The sequence below is a fragment of the Zonotrichia albicollis genome, chromosome 3, assembly GCF_047830755.1.
Source record: "Zonotrichia albicollis isolate bZonAlb1 chromosome 3, bZonAlb1.hap1, whole genome shotgun sequence".
Lineage (NCBI taxonomy): Eukaryota > Metazoa > Chordata > Aves > Passeriformes > Passerellidae > Zonotrichia > Zonotrichia albicollis.
The window spans coordinates 40,874,059-40,891,363 of record NC_133821.1 but is presented as its reverse complement, the minus strand read 5'-3'; the positions used below and the strand labels follow the sequence as shown (position 1 = coordinate 40,891,363).

At 36.7% G+C, this 17,305-nt stretch overlaps 1 protein-coding gene across 5 annotated transcripts in view; it reads right to left on the bottom strand.

Annotated features, from left to right (window-relative positions):
- Positions 1–17,305, bottom strand: part of KIF6 (kinesin family member 6) — a 156,570-nt gene continuing 139,265 nt past the window's right edge. For all 5 annotated transcript variants that reach the window (XM_074537230.1, XM_074537229.1, XM_074537226.1 and 2 more), the window contains 6 exons: positions 15,232–15,313; positions 14,131–14,266; positions 12,552–12,643; positions 5,395–5,484; positions 2,930–3,036; positions 1–143 (listed from right to left, as the gene is read on the bottom strand). In XM_074537230.1, coding sequence (XP_074393331.1) covers positions 127–143; positions 2,930–3,036; positions 5,395–5,484; positions 12,552–12,643; positions 14,131–14,266; positions 15,232–15,313 — 524 coding nt within the window. In that variant the 3' untranslated portion in view covers positions 1–126. The remainder of the gene's footprint in view (positions 144–2,929; positions 3,037–5,394; positions 5,485–12,551; positions 12,644–14,130; positions 14,267–15,231; positions 15,314–17,305) is intronic.

Genomic DNA, 17,305 nt, shown 5'->3' with positions numbered 1-17,305 from the left:
GTCAAAGACAATTAAACGTGTACATCTGAAGTACTTACTTGTACCTGTTTCTAAACAGAAGAGGAAGGGAAAGAATAAAGGTCTCTCCCTGTTTCTAAAAGGAAATACTGGACTCTGACAAGAATTTCATTTGTTCCCCAAACCTGAAAGGAGATAAAAAAATACATTAGACTACATTTCAGGTTGCATTGTCAGTTTTAAAACAAATTTCAGAAAGACAAAATAGAAGAAAGAAAAACAAATCCTTTAATTTAAATCTTTAAAGACACAAAAATAATTCATCTACTCTGCTGCATTTTCATTTCTCTACCCCAACACTGAACATGGCATCAGAAGCATGTTTGCCGAGTAGCCCTTTTCTAAAAAGCTTTCCAGTGTAGTGATTACAGTGCTGCCACAATCCCAGCAAGACCCTCTGAATGTACCTGCTTTAATTCTGCTCTGTTTAGAAAGCACATGGTAATAACCAACAGTCCCTGAGGTAACCTTTACTGAGACCTCTCATTCCCACCCCTGCATTACTGTCACTAAGGAAATTGAGCATTCCCATGCTTTCCATTTAGGAAACTTATTTTCCACTCTGTTGGCTTCTGCACACATTCCTCCCCCGCAATGTATAGTAGGGCCCCCAGCTTGCTTCTAAGATACTAATACAACAGTTTGAAAGGGTCAGGATCAATAAAGGAAAGAGCAGCAAGGATGTTGACAGTTTTTAAGCCCAGCAGACTTTGGCTTGGCTGACCCTATGCTTCCTCATGCTTCCTGCAGGGCACTGTGTGTGTAACAGCCATGCAGAGAGTGAATACATTTGCATGCAAATGTAGAAAGGATTGTTGAACATCTCAGTTGAAGAAACTTCGGTAAGGAAGTGACAGAGCACTGAAGGGGGACTCAGCACACTTAGATTCTGTGTGGAAGTGTCTGACTCAGCTTAATGGCTCTGGGCAAATAATTTCTCTTGTTTTTCATATGTTTGAAATTTCTCAAGGAAAAATTATATGATGGATGACACAGTGTTTTTCTCCCAAAGTTTGAAGTGAGACTACATTCTTCTTCTACTTTTCCTCTCTACCTAACTCTACATCTGAGAGTTTTATTTTGTGGGGTGGGAATGGGGACATCATAGCCCCCATCCCTGTCCCCTAAAAGAAAACCCTCTAGTTCTCCTGCTTTATCTTGCTAAATTAGAATTTACAAACTTTATTTGCTCAATGGTTCATGCTGTGAGCGGCTCTATCCCTTAAATCTGGAAGGTTTTGCCTTTCCTTACAAGCAAGAAAAGCCTTTTTTTATCTGCTAGGTTGACTTCAAATCCTTCTCAGAATTTGCTGCTGAGCAGTCTCTTGTCTGTGACACATCAGGTCCCTACACGTTTGCTGATCTGATAGAGCCTCTTTACATTTTTATTCTCCTGCTTATACTTGGCAATTTGTTGAGTCATCCAGCCCTGCACTACCAGGAAGATCAAATGATACTCCATTTCTTTTTCATCTACTTAGGGCAGCTCATTTTGTCTGACTGAAATTCAGAATAATTTTAAAAGTGTTGACTGTCCTTTGTTCCACAAGAATACCGTTTATGACTTGGGGTCTAAATAGTTGTCAATGTTGATAATGTCTAGTCCCTTCTGAAACTGATGGATGATGCCAGGTGATAGCCACTGGCTGAAAACAATCAGGATGGAAAAGGCATTTGAGAGAGACATTCTTGATATGGAGTGATTTAGGAGATGATGATAGGATAAGACATGCTCTTGTTAATTACATTACTCTACATCACACATGAAGTTAGATTTGGGCCTTCTGAAGGCCTGAAATATTTGTTGTAAGACATTTACCTCTAACTTTCTTTTGATGAGCTGCCTATAAATCCAGTTTAATTTCATTTGCAAAAGAAACCTGACCACAGCTTTTCTAAATAAAGACAAAAGGGATCCCAAAGCCTAAGTGTGCTAAATGTTTGCTTTGGATGAGTGTAGGGAGGTTGTTTTTTTCAGCCAGTGTGTGTTTACCTGACAGTTTTCTGATAAGCAGTGTGATACCAAAGCCCCACTTTGTGACAATGCTAACACCATCTGCCAGGTGCAGATAGCTTGTTGAAAAATGCTGTCGTCAGCACTGAAGTGCTGATGGAAAGTTATTGCTTCAGTAACCACTAACATGCTCATATTCTGTCTAATTGGTTGCTGCCACTAAAAACTATTATTCAGGGAAAAAAAAAAAAGGCACAGGTCATTTTTCTTTGTCATAATAAATTTTAGGTTACCTTGGACTGCCACTATTGTTTATTTATTGCTTTCTGCTTCCTGCCAATTTTACTTATCTACACTCTAGAGTGAACTTTATTACCTTCCTATGATTGCTCTTGGTACCTGATTCGATGACAAATACTCATAGAAATTTTCATTAGACCTTGACATAGTGAAATACCTGTTAAGGATATTTTCTTTTCCAGGCACAGTGGGCCAGTCGGCCTCCTGAGTGAGGGGTACAGTGCAATCATTTGAGTTATCTTTATTTGCTTTCAACTGTTACAACTAAATTTGTACCAGATGAAAACCAGGGCACACAGTTTAAAGAAAATCTATAGAGAAAAATTTGGATCATCAAGGAACCACATTCAAATGCATTTGCTTAAGGGTAAAAGAATATACTGTGCTGGTTGCACAGCCATGTATGCCCCAGACATTCACTGATGGTGGCTTAGTAAAACATAGAGCCTTCACAGTTTTTCACTGCAGCATTGAGCCACTTAAGAAATACATGTGAAGAACCTCAAGTGTTCAGAACGGATGAGAACATAATGTAATATAACTGAAGCCAGAATCAGTTTTCACTTGCATCAGTGTAATGTGGACTAAAGCTATTTTGACTTCAAAATGCTGTACTGGAGATTTTGGTTTGGCTTTCTATATTTTGGCAGGATTTACCTTTCTTCTGGAGGATGTTCTGTCTTGCTTTAATGAAAGCTAGGATGTCAGCATCAGCCTGGCTGTCTCCAGTCAGAGGAATAGATGTACTTGAACTTGGTGGAGTCCTGAAATAAGAAAGCATGCTTGTGAACTCAAGGGAGTAAGTTAATTTTTCTCCTCTTTTTTTATCATAAAGGATTTTATTTTTTAGATGCATTGTTAAATATGGCACAGTTTAGCAGAGAATTAATCTCAGAACTTCTTAATGGTCTTATGTAAATTCCTAAGATTAGCCACCATCTCTTTAGTATGGGAAGGCTACTTGCTTATCAGCTATAGACCTCTCACAAATGGTTAAAAATATTCTAGTGCTGAGTCAAAGACTTAATTCCCAAGTGAAAAAGCTTAATGGAGTGAGTTTACCAAGGAAATGATGCATGTGACTATGCCATGTGTTTGCTTGCTTCAGGCTGTTATACATCTGAACAGATCAATAGAATTTTTGCCTACTGTGGGGGAATTAAGTTTTCATACCCAGAAGTAAACAATCACATGGTACTCAGGACATTATTGAATTTGCAGGGAAGTGCCCCAATGAAGGCAGGAATGATGCATCTGACTCCATGTTCTCAGAAGTCTAACTTATTACTTTATTATACTACATTAAAGAATACTGTACTAAACTATACTAAAGAATACAGAAAAGATACTAAATACTGAAAAGATAATAATGAAAACTCATGACTCTTTCCAAAGTCTCAACACAGCTTGGCCATAATTGGCCAATGAGTCAAAACAACTGACACCAGAATCCAATGAAACAATCATCTGTGGGTAAACTATCTCCAAACGCATTCCACATGAGCAAAACATGGGGGAAGCAAATGAGATAAGAACTGTTTTCCTTTTCTCTGAGGTTTCTCAGCTTCCCAGGAGAAAAATCCTGAGTGAAGGAATTTTTTCAGAAAATGTGAATGCCACAGGACATCTCCTGACAGACCAAATCCTTTGTGCTGCTGAATGTCCAGGCCCAGCTGAACTCATGTACCTATGCTGTTAAATCATTGACTTATGACTGTTTTTGACAGATGCTCTGGTGGTGTAAGATGATGTAATACAATGAAGCTGTTCTAATCGGTTGAGAAAGCTAAGAATTTTCACCTGCATCTTTAACCTTATTTAAAGATTGGGAGAGGAGAAATACAGCAACAAAAAATTACAATACAGAAGGACAAGGGGAACTGGAGGGATTTTTTTTTTGTTTTTACATATCATACCTCTGTAATTGTAGTTATTTTTACTGTTCCATACTGACTGCAGCAGTAGGTGGTTTCTATGACCTATGCAGCAGTGTAATATCCTTGTCTTTGTGCTACTAATTAAGTTCTCAGTTGCTGAACCAGTGAGCCAAAATGGAAAAATAAAGAAGAAATTACTCTGAACTTAAAACTACCCTATTTTTTATGTAATTTACAAGGTAATCACAGAACACCAATAAGGGACTGTTCTTGATTGATTTTCATTTACTTAGCAACAATACAAAAAATAAAAACCCACAGTATATTGAGAAGGTACTCTCTAAATTCCATTTTAGCTTCTATTTTTCTTCTGCTTTTCTTAAACCCAAATGCAATTTAAAGCATTAGGTTTTGGGGGATGACATTTTCCATGATTTTTTTCTACTCTAGAAATGGATTGTTTTGGAAAATGAAAGAAAAAAAACAACCTTGTGCTTTCTTCTTACTAAAGCAGTTGGAAAAACAGTAATTTGACCATATTTTTCTAAGGGCATTGATAGCCAGAACTGTTGAGCACAATAAGAATGTAACTTCTGGAAGCAGAGTGACTTGGCGTAATGTTTCAGCAGGAGAAAAGAACTTGGAAATAAACATGGTAGAATAAACAGAGAGGCTCAAAACCCTAGTAGTTTCTGTTAACTTGATAAGCTAATTTTCACAAAGCAGTTCCTCTTTTGAGAAAACATGACATATAACCTTTGCCAAGTCTGAAACGGTTGCCTTTTTATTTTAATAGAATAGTTTGCGGGAGGGAGATTAAAAATATTTTAAAGATAAAATCACAAGTATGAAAAAATCTCTGCCTAGTTTCTGCATTCTACAATTCTTCAATACATACACACTGATTTATCTTATTTTCAAATGTTTTTATTTGCTCTTTCAGATTTCCTTTCTCTGAGAAGGCTGGGAAGGCACAGTCATGAATATTCATAAATTTATCGAGGAAAAAGCTTCAGGCCAAACACGAAACCACCTTTGTAATACTGATGATGCAGCAGATTGGTGTAAAGCTATGTGGCAGCCTGCAGTTGGTTTGGAAGTTAGAGGAAAATCTGCAATTTATAAATTTTTTTATTTTTATATTTCAAGGAGACTGTTTTTGAATAGATGGATGGAGGATTGTGAAGGCATTATATGATTTTGTACTTTGCTCTTTCCTCTGAGCAGCTAAGGTATAGTTCTTACCTTGTTTTTAAAGTTGGGCTACCAGAAGTGACTGAATTGTTTTTCACAGGTGGATCTTCATTAGGGCTCTCTCTACTGGTGTCTGCAAAACTGAATGGGAAATGAAGAAATGAAGGAAAAAGAAGGAAATAAAAGAAAATAGCCCTTGTGTAGGCAATATTAATACATACACTAACTCAGTATGTATGAGTGTAGAATAGAAAAACATCTTTTGTTTTTCAAAATTTAAAATCTATGTAAAACACTTGTTTACTGAAAGATTTTCATTTTAATCCATATGATGATTATGTTTTTGTAGAAAATGTGGCTATGAAAGAATGACAAATACCTTCACAAAAAATATACTTTTAGTATTTGCCTACTAAGCCAGACTTGTAAAGCACTTTGATATATATGACGTACAGTTTGTAATGGTATATTTAGTTCTTAAACTGAGTATTAGCCAAGTGAGGCCCTTGCTCATTTTCTATTCTTTCTTTAGTCAGGCAAAGTTGTTACCAAAATCAGCGAGAGACTGGGTAAAAACTCAGTGAGGACTTTGGGATGGGGCTTGTTGATGATAGCCAAATATATTGCAAACAGCTGCTGTGCATTCCTGCCTCTGCAGATATCATTATCAAGGAAGCTCACTGTTGGGGAGACGGTTTTCCACCACTGGATATCTAGAGACTCTCTGCTTTTCTTGGGAGTTGCACATACTGCCAGATCTGGTGCCAATCTTAGAGTGGAAACAGTAAATTACTCAGTGTAAGGATTTTTCCAGTAGATGGCAGGATTGGCAAGTTCTTGCTTTTCTAACTCTGCAGTAGTTTGTTCATTGTTGGCTGATGAATTGATATTTCTGGCAGAGAACTTGAAAAGGGAAAGAAATTTATTACTAAAATTTTACTGTGTTACACTGTGCCAGGTTCAGTTTTGCAGCAGATATTGTGCCCAGGAGTATAAGTCATTTGCAGCTGAACAGCTCCAGGTTTGCTGAATGCTCTTTAACTCCTCGAGTTCCACACCATTCACACCTGCCTAATTCAACTAAAGCAATATCTTCTTTAATGTCAATAATATTCTGTACTTTATTACATCTACATATTAAAAGAGCTAGAAAGGATGTGTGATGTTATTAGCTACTATGTGGTTCAACAATATCTGGGAACCTTATATTGTCATTCTGCTTTAGGATTTCCTGAACATTTTTTCCACCGATTTGGCAGTTCTTAAAAATGAAGTGATTTAGTGTTTTAAATTCAGTTTTCTAAAAGGCCTCTGTGTCTGTGCCCTGAGATACTGAGGCATCTAAGTCACATAACCGAGGTTTAATAAATTGCTCCACATCAACTGAACCATAGCAACCATCCCTGACTCTATTCTTAGCCTACAAGAAACATAAAGTAATGTGACTTAATGTGATTCTTTTTTATTACTTTTTTAAAATTAAAATAAGCATCTTTGCTTTCTCTTTGCCATGCACAAGATGTATAATTTTACAAATACTGTGAGTCAGCTGAAGTATTTTAAAGTTGCAGTAGTTTACCTATTTGAATTCTTTTTTTTCTATTGTTAAAAAAAAAAAAAAATTGCCCAAAATTGTTAAATCCCCATATGAAAGGGATTTGGATTTAGACTGATTAAAAAAAACCCAAACCCTATATACTAAGATGTGGCATGGTTAGAACTCTAGGGATGTCACTTTCTAGTATATTCCTGGACCCAAGGACAATATGGCAAAACTTGACTCAGCATGCTCTGGGAGAATTGGCACTCACGGAAAGCCATATTAAAAAATCCACTTAGACTGAGTGGGATGATGCCCAAAATCAGGAAATTAACGTTACTGCACTTAGAGATGGACCTTCATCTCCTATCCAGTGCCTGTGGGGTTGCAAGCAGACATTTTTATTGTGGGATGCAAACTGTTCTCCTGCAAGTTAGGGAAATTTATAAGGAAGCTTGTAACTATTTTTTTAAATGACCCAAAGTTCTGCTTCCATGTAAGAGGTTAGCAATTAGTGTGCCAATCAAACAAATGAGTCCATCAGTTTGGCACAACTCAAATCCATCTCTTATATCCTAGAGATTTCTCTGATTCCTAGGCTTGAGGGATAGTCAGTATGGGGATAACTTGAATCCTTCATACTGAAGCTCTGATACTGACATTGCAAGATAAGTTGAATCATAAGGGGACAAAAGAGTGTAATTCTGCTGTGCAGTGGTTTGTACATTCAGATACAACTTGTTCCTAACCTGTTCTTAGAAGTCAGGACCCTCCTTATTCATCTGAGTGTTAGATGCTGTTATAGTAATGCAAAAAATTGAGAAATGTTCTAGTAATGCTTTAGATTTAATGGCAAGTCATTATGCCAGCATGGGGTGGAGATAATAATACCCCTTTCTGTGTGACCAGCAGGAAGGACTAGACATCTCAGGAGGCTCCAACAAAGCCAAACAAAACCATGCCTGACACACTTTAGTGTGATAAAAGTCTTCTTCAAGCAACGGGTTGATCCAGAGATCTCTAGAGGAGCCATTCAACATTTCTCTAATGTGCAAACAGGCATTTCTGGATCACATTTTGGGTTTGGGTAGATGTACAAGGTATGTAAGTCCTGTGTCTGTCACCCAAGCTTTAACCTCTAACATTTTTCAGCTTGTTTTGACAGTGTATGATTCCCATTTTCATTCTCAATCTATCTCATTTTTCCATGAGTTGAATTTAAGAAATCTCAAAGACTGTTTCCTGACAACTTCAGTAAAATTCCTACTTTTTCTGGAGATTAAAGATAGTCTGTCAACTTTATATGTCTGTTTGTTTTTATAACCTGGTACCTGATGTTTCCCCCAGTGGATAACTTTCTTTTCTGGGGCAGTTTCAGGGGGAGAATCCTCTGTTGAGGGTATATTTCTCAGCCAGGCATGGGGCAGGGGTCATAGAGATGAACACAGGGTTGCAGCAGAGTTTCCCTTGCTGCAGGAACCCAAGGAGCAGAGTCAACTGACCCATACACTGATCAGCTCCATCAAGTACACAGGGTACAGGAGCTGCAGAGATGATGCATGTCGTGGTATGGGTGCATAATTTGCCAGCTGAAAAATAATGGCAAATCACGTAGATTAAAATGGAAATTGAAAATTTGAAGTTGTGCAACCTCTGTAATGTTAAAAAACCCTCAGCTGTAGTTGTCCAATTATCTGAGTTTTGGACATGAGGGGAACAGATGTTCAGTGTACAGACAGGAAAGATTCAAGCTGCTAAAAGCTAAGCATTTTAGTAGCTGGCTACAAAATTAAATTTGGCCTAACTTGCAAATTCATAGATGTATTGTTCCAGTTGTTACCAAAGAACATGAAAACCTTTGAAATGTCACTAATTGATGATGTTATTCCCAGATTATGTTTTTATCATTATGCAACGCTGCAGAAAATTGGCAGGAATAACAAATGATCAGACAGAAAATGCTGTAAAATATGTAAACATTGACTTTGTTTCATGCAACATTAATATAGGGAGTAACTGTTGCAATCCAGGACAGTCATTGTTAAAAAATCTGATGCTCAGAGTCATCAGACAACATGAAGATTTATTTGAAAATGGTTCCAAGGGAATTTAAAGTGCCAGGAACACTTTGAATAAGAAACAGAACAGCCGAGGAGTCTGAGGTTGAACATACTGTGGGGCTTTCTGGAATAGGACAAATGAGATGCAGTAAAAGGAAATGAGTGAGGTTAAGAAAGATTTGACTGAGATAAAAAGGAATGCATTCATTCTAGGAGGAGGAAAAAAATCCAAAATTTTTCTAAGATTTTAATAACTATCCAAAATTTATATGATTCAAAGGGAATACAAGAACTGTTCAACACTACTGAAACAAAATGTTCAGTGAGAGAAGCAATTTGAATAGACGAGGATCTGATAAATTCCTTAAATGAAAGCCATTGTGGAAGAGACTGTATGAGGAAGAACAAAAGGCTGTGTTTGAATTCTGAATGTGTGGAGCACATAAGGAATCCTGAGCCCAATGTGTATTTTCAGACTTCTTGCAGACTTGACAGGAATCCATTAAGAGACATAAACATATATACAGTGTGAGTTCAGGCAGCACCACAGCTTTCAGATCTCACTGACTGAGGCAGAAATGGTTACTATTCAACTCTTTTATTAACATAGACCCATTTCGACACTTTAACAATTCAGCCATTTTTTCAACTGAAAAAAGAGACATATTTGGCCATGGATCAAGTGCCTTTTAGGTGTGTGTATCCTTCTTAAGCCTCAAAAGGATTACCAGCCTCCCTTCTCTGTTATTATAGTTATAAATTAACTTAGTATAAAATAAAATTTGAGCCTTCCCAAGGCTTAATTTTCTCTGGAAACATGACATATTAGGTGTGTCAAACAATAACAATACACACAAGTCATACACTAGAACATGATCAAAAGACCTTGTTCAAACACACAAAGATTAGGAATACACCTGTGTCTTTTGCATGCTGAGTTATATAAATTATTTTTGCTAGCCTGAAGATTGTATTTACATCCATTCCCATTCAGGAGTTTGTCTGAATGGTTTTACTGCATGCTTACTCTGTCAATAGCAGTCTTAGAATTTAGCGTACATAGTTTTAGATCTTATACTTATTGAACACACCTGTTAACTGAATTCCATCTTGGAAACAGGTTTTATTTACACCACATTATATCAAACATAATTTATGTCAGCTTTTGCTATGGTGGCTGGTTATTCTGCTGGGTGAAGACAGCAATATCATTCCAAAGAGAGATGGCTGATTTTTAAACAGGTTAGAAAAAAAGAGCCATTTGTGTCTCAGGAAAATAAATGCCTGTAGCCTAGATTCATTCTACACAATTATGGAAAGTGGTAAGTAAAGTTGCTGTGACAACTGGGGCCAAAGAAATCCCTGGGAAATAAATATTCTACTATTTTATTCTTTTAAAGTCTGAAATTTGAAACCATTACTCTAAAATGTTATTGACTTGGGTAGGGGAAAAAGTAAATTTTCATGCACAGTGGGAGGTTAAGCCTGTAGCTCCTGCCTCAGAAAAAGCAGAAATAGTGTTTCTACTTCCATATACATGCGGCTAGAAATGTACCTGAGTAAAATATGTTTAAACAGCCTAACATAAAATAATATCAACTTTCTAGAACCACAGGAAGGAAAGAGTGCTTGACTTTTAAAGATTATTGCAAGAATATTAATAGAGATGGGAAAATAAAACTACATTCATCCCAACTCCCTCTACAATTTTAGTTCCAGACGATAAATATTCTGTGTCTGTGATATTTATGCAAGGATCATCCAGTCAGCCTCAGTCAATATGGCCATTACTTAGACACAGAGAAAACTGTTCGCTGTAAAGAACATGTGCTTTTTGCAGGGAATCGTGGGGCAGTACAGGACTCTGAAGTAAGCTTGGCAGCTGAAAGCAACCATGCACCTTTCTCTATTCTAGTCAAAATGCCAGATGGACTTTCCTTAGACTTGTCCTCCAGTAATAAACATGAACAGTAAAGGCATTTGATAGAAAAGCTTAAAAAAACATAAAGAAATCAGTTATGCAATTTTGTTTCTGAGCCAGGGTAGGGAAAGGAGGATTCACCACTGCTGGAGGCCAGTTCCCCATTGCACTAGAAAGTGCCTGGGCATTACCACATGCTCTTTTTAGTTCAAGAATTTTTAATTAGAATGAGAAAGGCATTGCTCTCTGAGCAATGCATCAGCACACCAACTGAAATTTGTTGTTCCCAAGATCAATGGGGCAGAGGGGTTGTGCAAGAGATGCTTAGTTCAAAGGACAGTGTAGAGAGTGACAGTCATGGAAAAATTCCTTAAATGAAAGCCATTGCGGCTTTCATAAGTACATAAGTACAGGTGAACCAGACCCTGAATTCCTTCCTTCTGTCTAGTCAATTAACTACTTCTTAAAGAAATTATTGAAGATGTTATGTTTACACTAATTGCTTGAGCTAATTTGGCTGAATTTGTGCTAAACTGGACCAAAAATGCTCTCATGTTCTGGTCTGTGAGCTTTTCCCTGGGACAAGTAACCTTCAGCCTTAGACCAGAGATGAACAGCACAAATTAGGCCTAAAACCATTTTAGCAAAGTGATTAATGCCTAAGTCTTGAGAGGACACTGGAAAAGAACCAAAACAAAGTAGAGAAGACTAGGGTTGATTTTCATCAGTTTGAGAGATCTGGAAATGTCTTGTCAGAAAACTTTAGAGGACTATGTCTATCATTTTCTATACTGATTATGGAGCATTTACTATGGATACATGAGAGTGTTAAATAAAACTTTGAAGTTATTTTACAGTTTTAAGAAAACAGTAAAACATCATTTATGCAGATGACTGTCATAAAAATGTAGGTAAAGCCACTCATCAGAGGAATGTTAATTGCATAACAAGGAGGAGAGGCAGAAAAAGAAAGCAAGAGAAAGGAAAGGAGGGAAAGAGGAAGAGGGAGGGAGAAAGAAGGAAGGAAGGGGAGAGAACACCTCCATTTACTGTCCTTGAATATGGAAACCTGCACAGTCAGGTATGTGGTTTCTTGCATACTACTTTCCCTGATGGTTATGAAAAACCTATTACTACAAATTTAAGTTAGATGTTTTAAAATCAGAGGTGACTGTTGATGAAACAACTAAGATGATTACATTTTTCTCCTGTATATGACACATCCCCATCTTACAATATCAAATCTAATATCATTGTGGAATAATATGCTGCATAAATGTAGTACTATGACATTTTTCAGGAGCAAGTCTATCTAGGATATGTATGAAATAATTTTTAAATCTTTTTTTGTTTTGAAGTCCCCTCCATACATCCCAAAGGAGATACAGTCTCCTCATTCACAAAACTGACTGCTAACAGGCCTACCTTTTTTAGCTGTTGTGGGGCCCCTATAGAAAAGTTTCCAAGGTTCCAAGACAAACATGTCAAAAGAACTGAGGTCCTACCTTCAATAGGACTTCCAAATAACTGAATAATAAAATTTCATTTTTTACACAATTGTTTCTGCTGCAACTGAAAATACAGTGTTTCGGTGTGGTATTTACAAAAGCATTCTGGACAATTTCACTTTTATTAAAAGTGCATTTTTTTCCCATGTAAGGAAGGAAAAGAAAAAGAAACAATTTACCTGATAGGTGATAGGTGCTGTGAGGATCTGATAGGCTGTGGATAAACAGGATTGACAGTATTTGGTGAGGCAACCATCTCTGGCTTTTCCTCCTGGGTTTAGATTGAAAAACAAAATGATCAGGCTAGGATTTTTTTAAAGTGCTTCATATTGGCCTATAAATTTCAGCAATAACAAGGTAAGCAATGACTCATTCAGAAAACACAGAGCCTGAATCACACAGTATTTTCTCCACTTGCACAAACACTTCTGAACAAAGAGAAAAGTTTTTAGGGTTGGTTCAAGTATTTTTAAGATCAAGTTACAGGTTTTTAATATGTTATAGCATATGTTCACTGATTTCAGTTTCTAAGGGAGCTCAGATGTATAGATAGGTCAAGATCTAAGAAATCAATCCCAATTATGTTTTCCAGTTCTCTAATCTTCTATTGATGAATCATGAGAGGTTGAACTGTGGAACTCTCCTTTTAAGGGATGGAGAAAAATGTGCTGCTGTATATTCAAGAGTATTACTTGCAGTGCTTTGAAAAGCCTAAATATTTAAACAGGAGGGTGACTAAAACGTCACCTTCTTTGACACCTGTATGGTTAGGGATTTTAACTGGAAAAGTATTTGGTCAGGATAACTTGCAGTTAGGCTGCTTAGATGGCAATGTATGGATAACTAAGTTCCCAGTGTTAAGTTCTGTATTTATTTTAGGCTGTTTTCTTAAAAATATGGTTTAAATCTACACTCATGAGAATTAACCAAATATAAGCTAAAACTTTCTTTCTTTATAACAACTTTTCCTCAAGGAGTAAATCTTCTCTTCCAGTTAATAATAAATGATATGGGATAGACTGCACTCAGCATTCTTTTTCATGAGGCTGATGTACGTTTCATGGCCAAGCTTTGCTGTGAGTTGCTGTGTCACTACTCGAAGCCATTAAAAAAGTGTCAGAAGGGGAGCACCAGAAAGCTAGGTTGTTTCAGTAGAGTGTAGTTTTCAGACTGATTGTGTTATGAACTTTCAATACACTGGTTAAAATGACAGGTCTTTAGTTCATTTTTACACAAGTCATTGCATTAGTGCACTCTGTGCTTAAACACTGGTGGACTTCAGCTAGAGAGTGAGGAAACACTGTGATGGGAGCTGATGGGAAGCTGAAAAGTTACTGGAGTCTTTGCAAGCAAAGGAAGCTAAAAAGTAACTATATTTGCTGCAAAATATGCTGAAGAAATTATAAAAACTATTTTTGCTAGAAGTAAAAAAGATTATTTTTTGCAATCTGATAATATTCTTTCAGAGTTGTTACCATTTTGGGCCCATACTTCCCTACTAATCAAGTTGTTTGGGAGAACATCAAAAAGAAAATAGAGCAGGAAAAAAATGGGTTTGTTTGATCTTTTTTTTAGCTTCACACAAGTATAGTTCACATTCCCTTTGTCCAGCTCACTTTGGCATAAGTACAGGTGAACCAGACCCTGAATTCCTTCCTTCGTACTCCTTTCTGTCTAGTCAATTAACTACTTCTTAAAGAAATTATTGAAGATGTTATATTTACACGAAAATGGAAGAAATACAAAATTATTTCATACCTGGAATTTTTTTGCTTCTTCAGACCACCAGACTTCAAAGTCTTTTTGCACCTTCATCTTCACTTTTTCCATAAGAAGCTGCAGGTGCTCAATCTCTACCTTCAGTCCTTTGAAACGACTGTACACTGCTTTATAGCTAATGTGAGAAGAAGAAGGTGTATTACAGATTTTCCAACATATATCTGAACAAAGGTAAATCCTAGCTAGAACTGTTAGAGATTTAAGCTATAAAATAATGGATAATAATCAAAGATGCAGAGGACACAGACAGATGGTAGAAGGAAACATCTCATATTTTACAAAAGCTTCACAGGACAGTAAGTGCAAGAAACTTATTCCACAAACCCTTTATTTCATAAAGAAGTTAGTGAAATTCAAGTGGGATCAACATTGATTAACAGTTAAAATATGGGTTCAATCAACTATGGAAATTATTTCTTGTGAATTCTCAACATGTTACCATTAACAAATAACTGGTATCAGGGATTCAGATAGGAGCTGAGACTGGTTCCCCTGTCAGATGAAATCTTCATTACCCTCTTGGCTATTAGACACTAGGAGATTTACCAGGAATATGAAAGAGCCAGAAGTTTCCTCAGAGATTGTGAATAACAAATGCTAGCAAAATACTTCATACTGATATCCTTGTATCTATTTTTTTAATCCTCCTCGCAAGGATTGGTTAACCAATGTGTAATCTGCATATTATTTACACTTAGTGAGTTCTGCATAACCTAAAGGCTTTCTTTAGGCCAAGAAAGGCAGGACTTTTCTGAATCGACCCAAAAGGCTCACAATACATTTGGATTCAAACAACAAGTTGCAAACACTAATCCTCAGGGAGGACATTAAGCTGTTTTTATTTATTTTTAACCTTTAGCTCAAGCATAAATTTTAGCTCTCTCATCTACTGTGGCATCTGACAGACAAACCAACAGCACATACACAAATTCAGAACTATTAGTGAACCACAAAGCTGATATTTTTAAAATGTCAGAGAAAACCCTGAGGGTAACTGTGTGCATAGAATTGTAATTGGAATATACTATCAGTATAATTTATCTTCTGAAGGATGGTAGAAATCTGAGGCAAAAGTAGTACCTTTTTTTTTCTTCTTCAATTTGCATTCGAAGATTCTCTTCCACTGGATCAAACATTGGTTCTTCAGAAGGATTTAAAACAGCTACAGGGTAAATCAGATTTTAGCAATGACTATATGGTGTCCAAAGAAGCAACTTCTGATTAGAATAAAAACTAGCTTTTAAGAGGCAGTTAATGAAATTGGGGTGATTACCATTTCTCTCTTCTGGAAATGCTTCTTCAAATTCCCTATTTAGGCCTTAGTAGAGGACATAATCAATAAATAGTAATTTGAATCAAATTGCTTATAACTGGGTTTTTCATCATTAAAGATTGGAACAATAATTTTAGCTATAAATAAAAACAAGTTAAACATTAATATTTGGCATAAAACACTATCAAATGTGTTCAACCACTTTTTGCAATGGTTTTGGCAACAAAAAAGGACCAGAAGCTGTTGCAAAAAGAAGAGACATCAGTAGTTCTTGAAAGAGAAATTTGGAAAGCAATAAATTAGTATATGTAAGGAAAATATCCTTATATATGTGAGAAAATATTTTTTATATATATATATATATATATATATATATATATATATATATATATACTTATATTAGTATATATAAGGAAAATATCCCTTTATATCCTATGTGAGAAAATTTTCAAGGTAAAGGATAACTAAGGAAATACCTTAGGAGTAGCCTAAGTTAGCAGCTTATGATTTCCCTATCCTGTAACAGAAGTAGTTAACATGCAATACACAATCTGCTTATTCTGAGAGATTGTGAAACAGTCTGTCCATCACAGTTTATATGTTCAGTAGTGAAAGGAAATGTAAAATTACCTACTAATGTTACAACAGTTTCTGTTTCTGGGATGAATGAGAAGAGGTTTACGTTCCCAAGAAAATATGTTTGACCTTTTTAACTCAAGGAAAACTTTTTAAAAACCAAAAGATTTGCTGTACAATACACACAAGTTTCCACCCCAACTCTTATTTCTGCAAAGAAAATAAATCCTATGTCAGTCTGTCACAAGGCCTGAGGAGTGCACCCTCTCTTCAAGGAGAGGAATTCTGTCTGGAACAAGAGGGCAGCAGTGACCCCTCTCTGCCTGTCAGCACACCTTCTGAAACCATTAATCTTTTGTAGTAGCACCCTACAGCTTAATACAGATGATGTTGAAAAGCATTTTATTTCATTACTTAGCTAAAGCATGGTAATACAGACAGTCAAGGTGAGCAAAGCCCATGCACGAGTCTCATTTCATACATTGAAAGGTCTTGCTGTGTGTGATAACAAAGACGGATAGGGTGAATACATTTGTGGTGGGGAAAGTACCTTTAAAAGATAAACTGCTTGAAATGTTAAAGTGAATAAACGAGACAAGAGGTGGAGGAGATGATACAACAGTGACATTGTGTAAGTTATACCTGAACTTAACAGATAACAAAAAGGTCATCATAACTGTGCCAGAACCTTTATGGAAAGGAGCAAATCTTTCCGTGATTACAAGGGATGAGGATTTTCTGATTTCTCACATATCATCCCCAGGAGAAGGCATAATGTGGGAAAGCACAGCTGCAGATGGAACTGGTGGGGGGACTCTCATTGCAGAGCTCCTGAAGCCTCATGCTTTTCTGAACTTCATGAACACACAGCAGCCAGGCTTGAGGGAAATGTGCTCTTGTGGAACAAACTGAAATGATTTAGGGAGTTACTGACTCTCAAGTGAGCCATGCTCACAGACCATGTGAGAATCCTTGTTCTGTTCTAAGAATATTCCAGCCAGACCTAGTGCGAGCCAATTTCAGGTTAAAGGGGACTCTCCTGAGCATGCTGAAGTACATTTGTCCTATTTGCACAACCTGTGACTGTGACTGAATTCAGGAGGCAGCAGCTCTAGCAGCTTATAATGAAGGGAAATTACACAGGGTGGAAGAAAGTAACATCTTAAAATGTTAATGCTGTTTCTGAAGTGAGGACTTCCCTACATGAAAACATCACCAAATTCTGCTGTTGTTACACAATGATACAAGCCAGAGTATAGCTTTCCTTCCTTGGTTTATTAGGACATCTAGTACTTGGAAAAATAT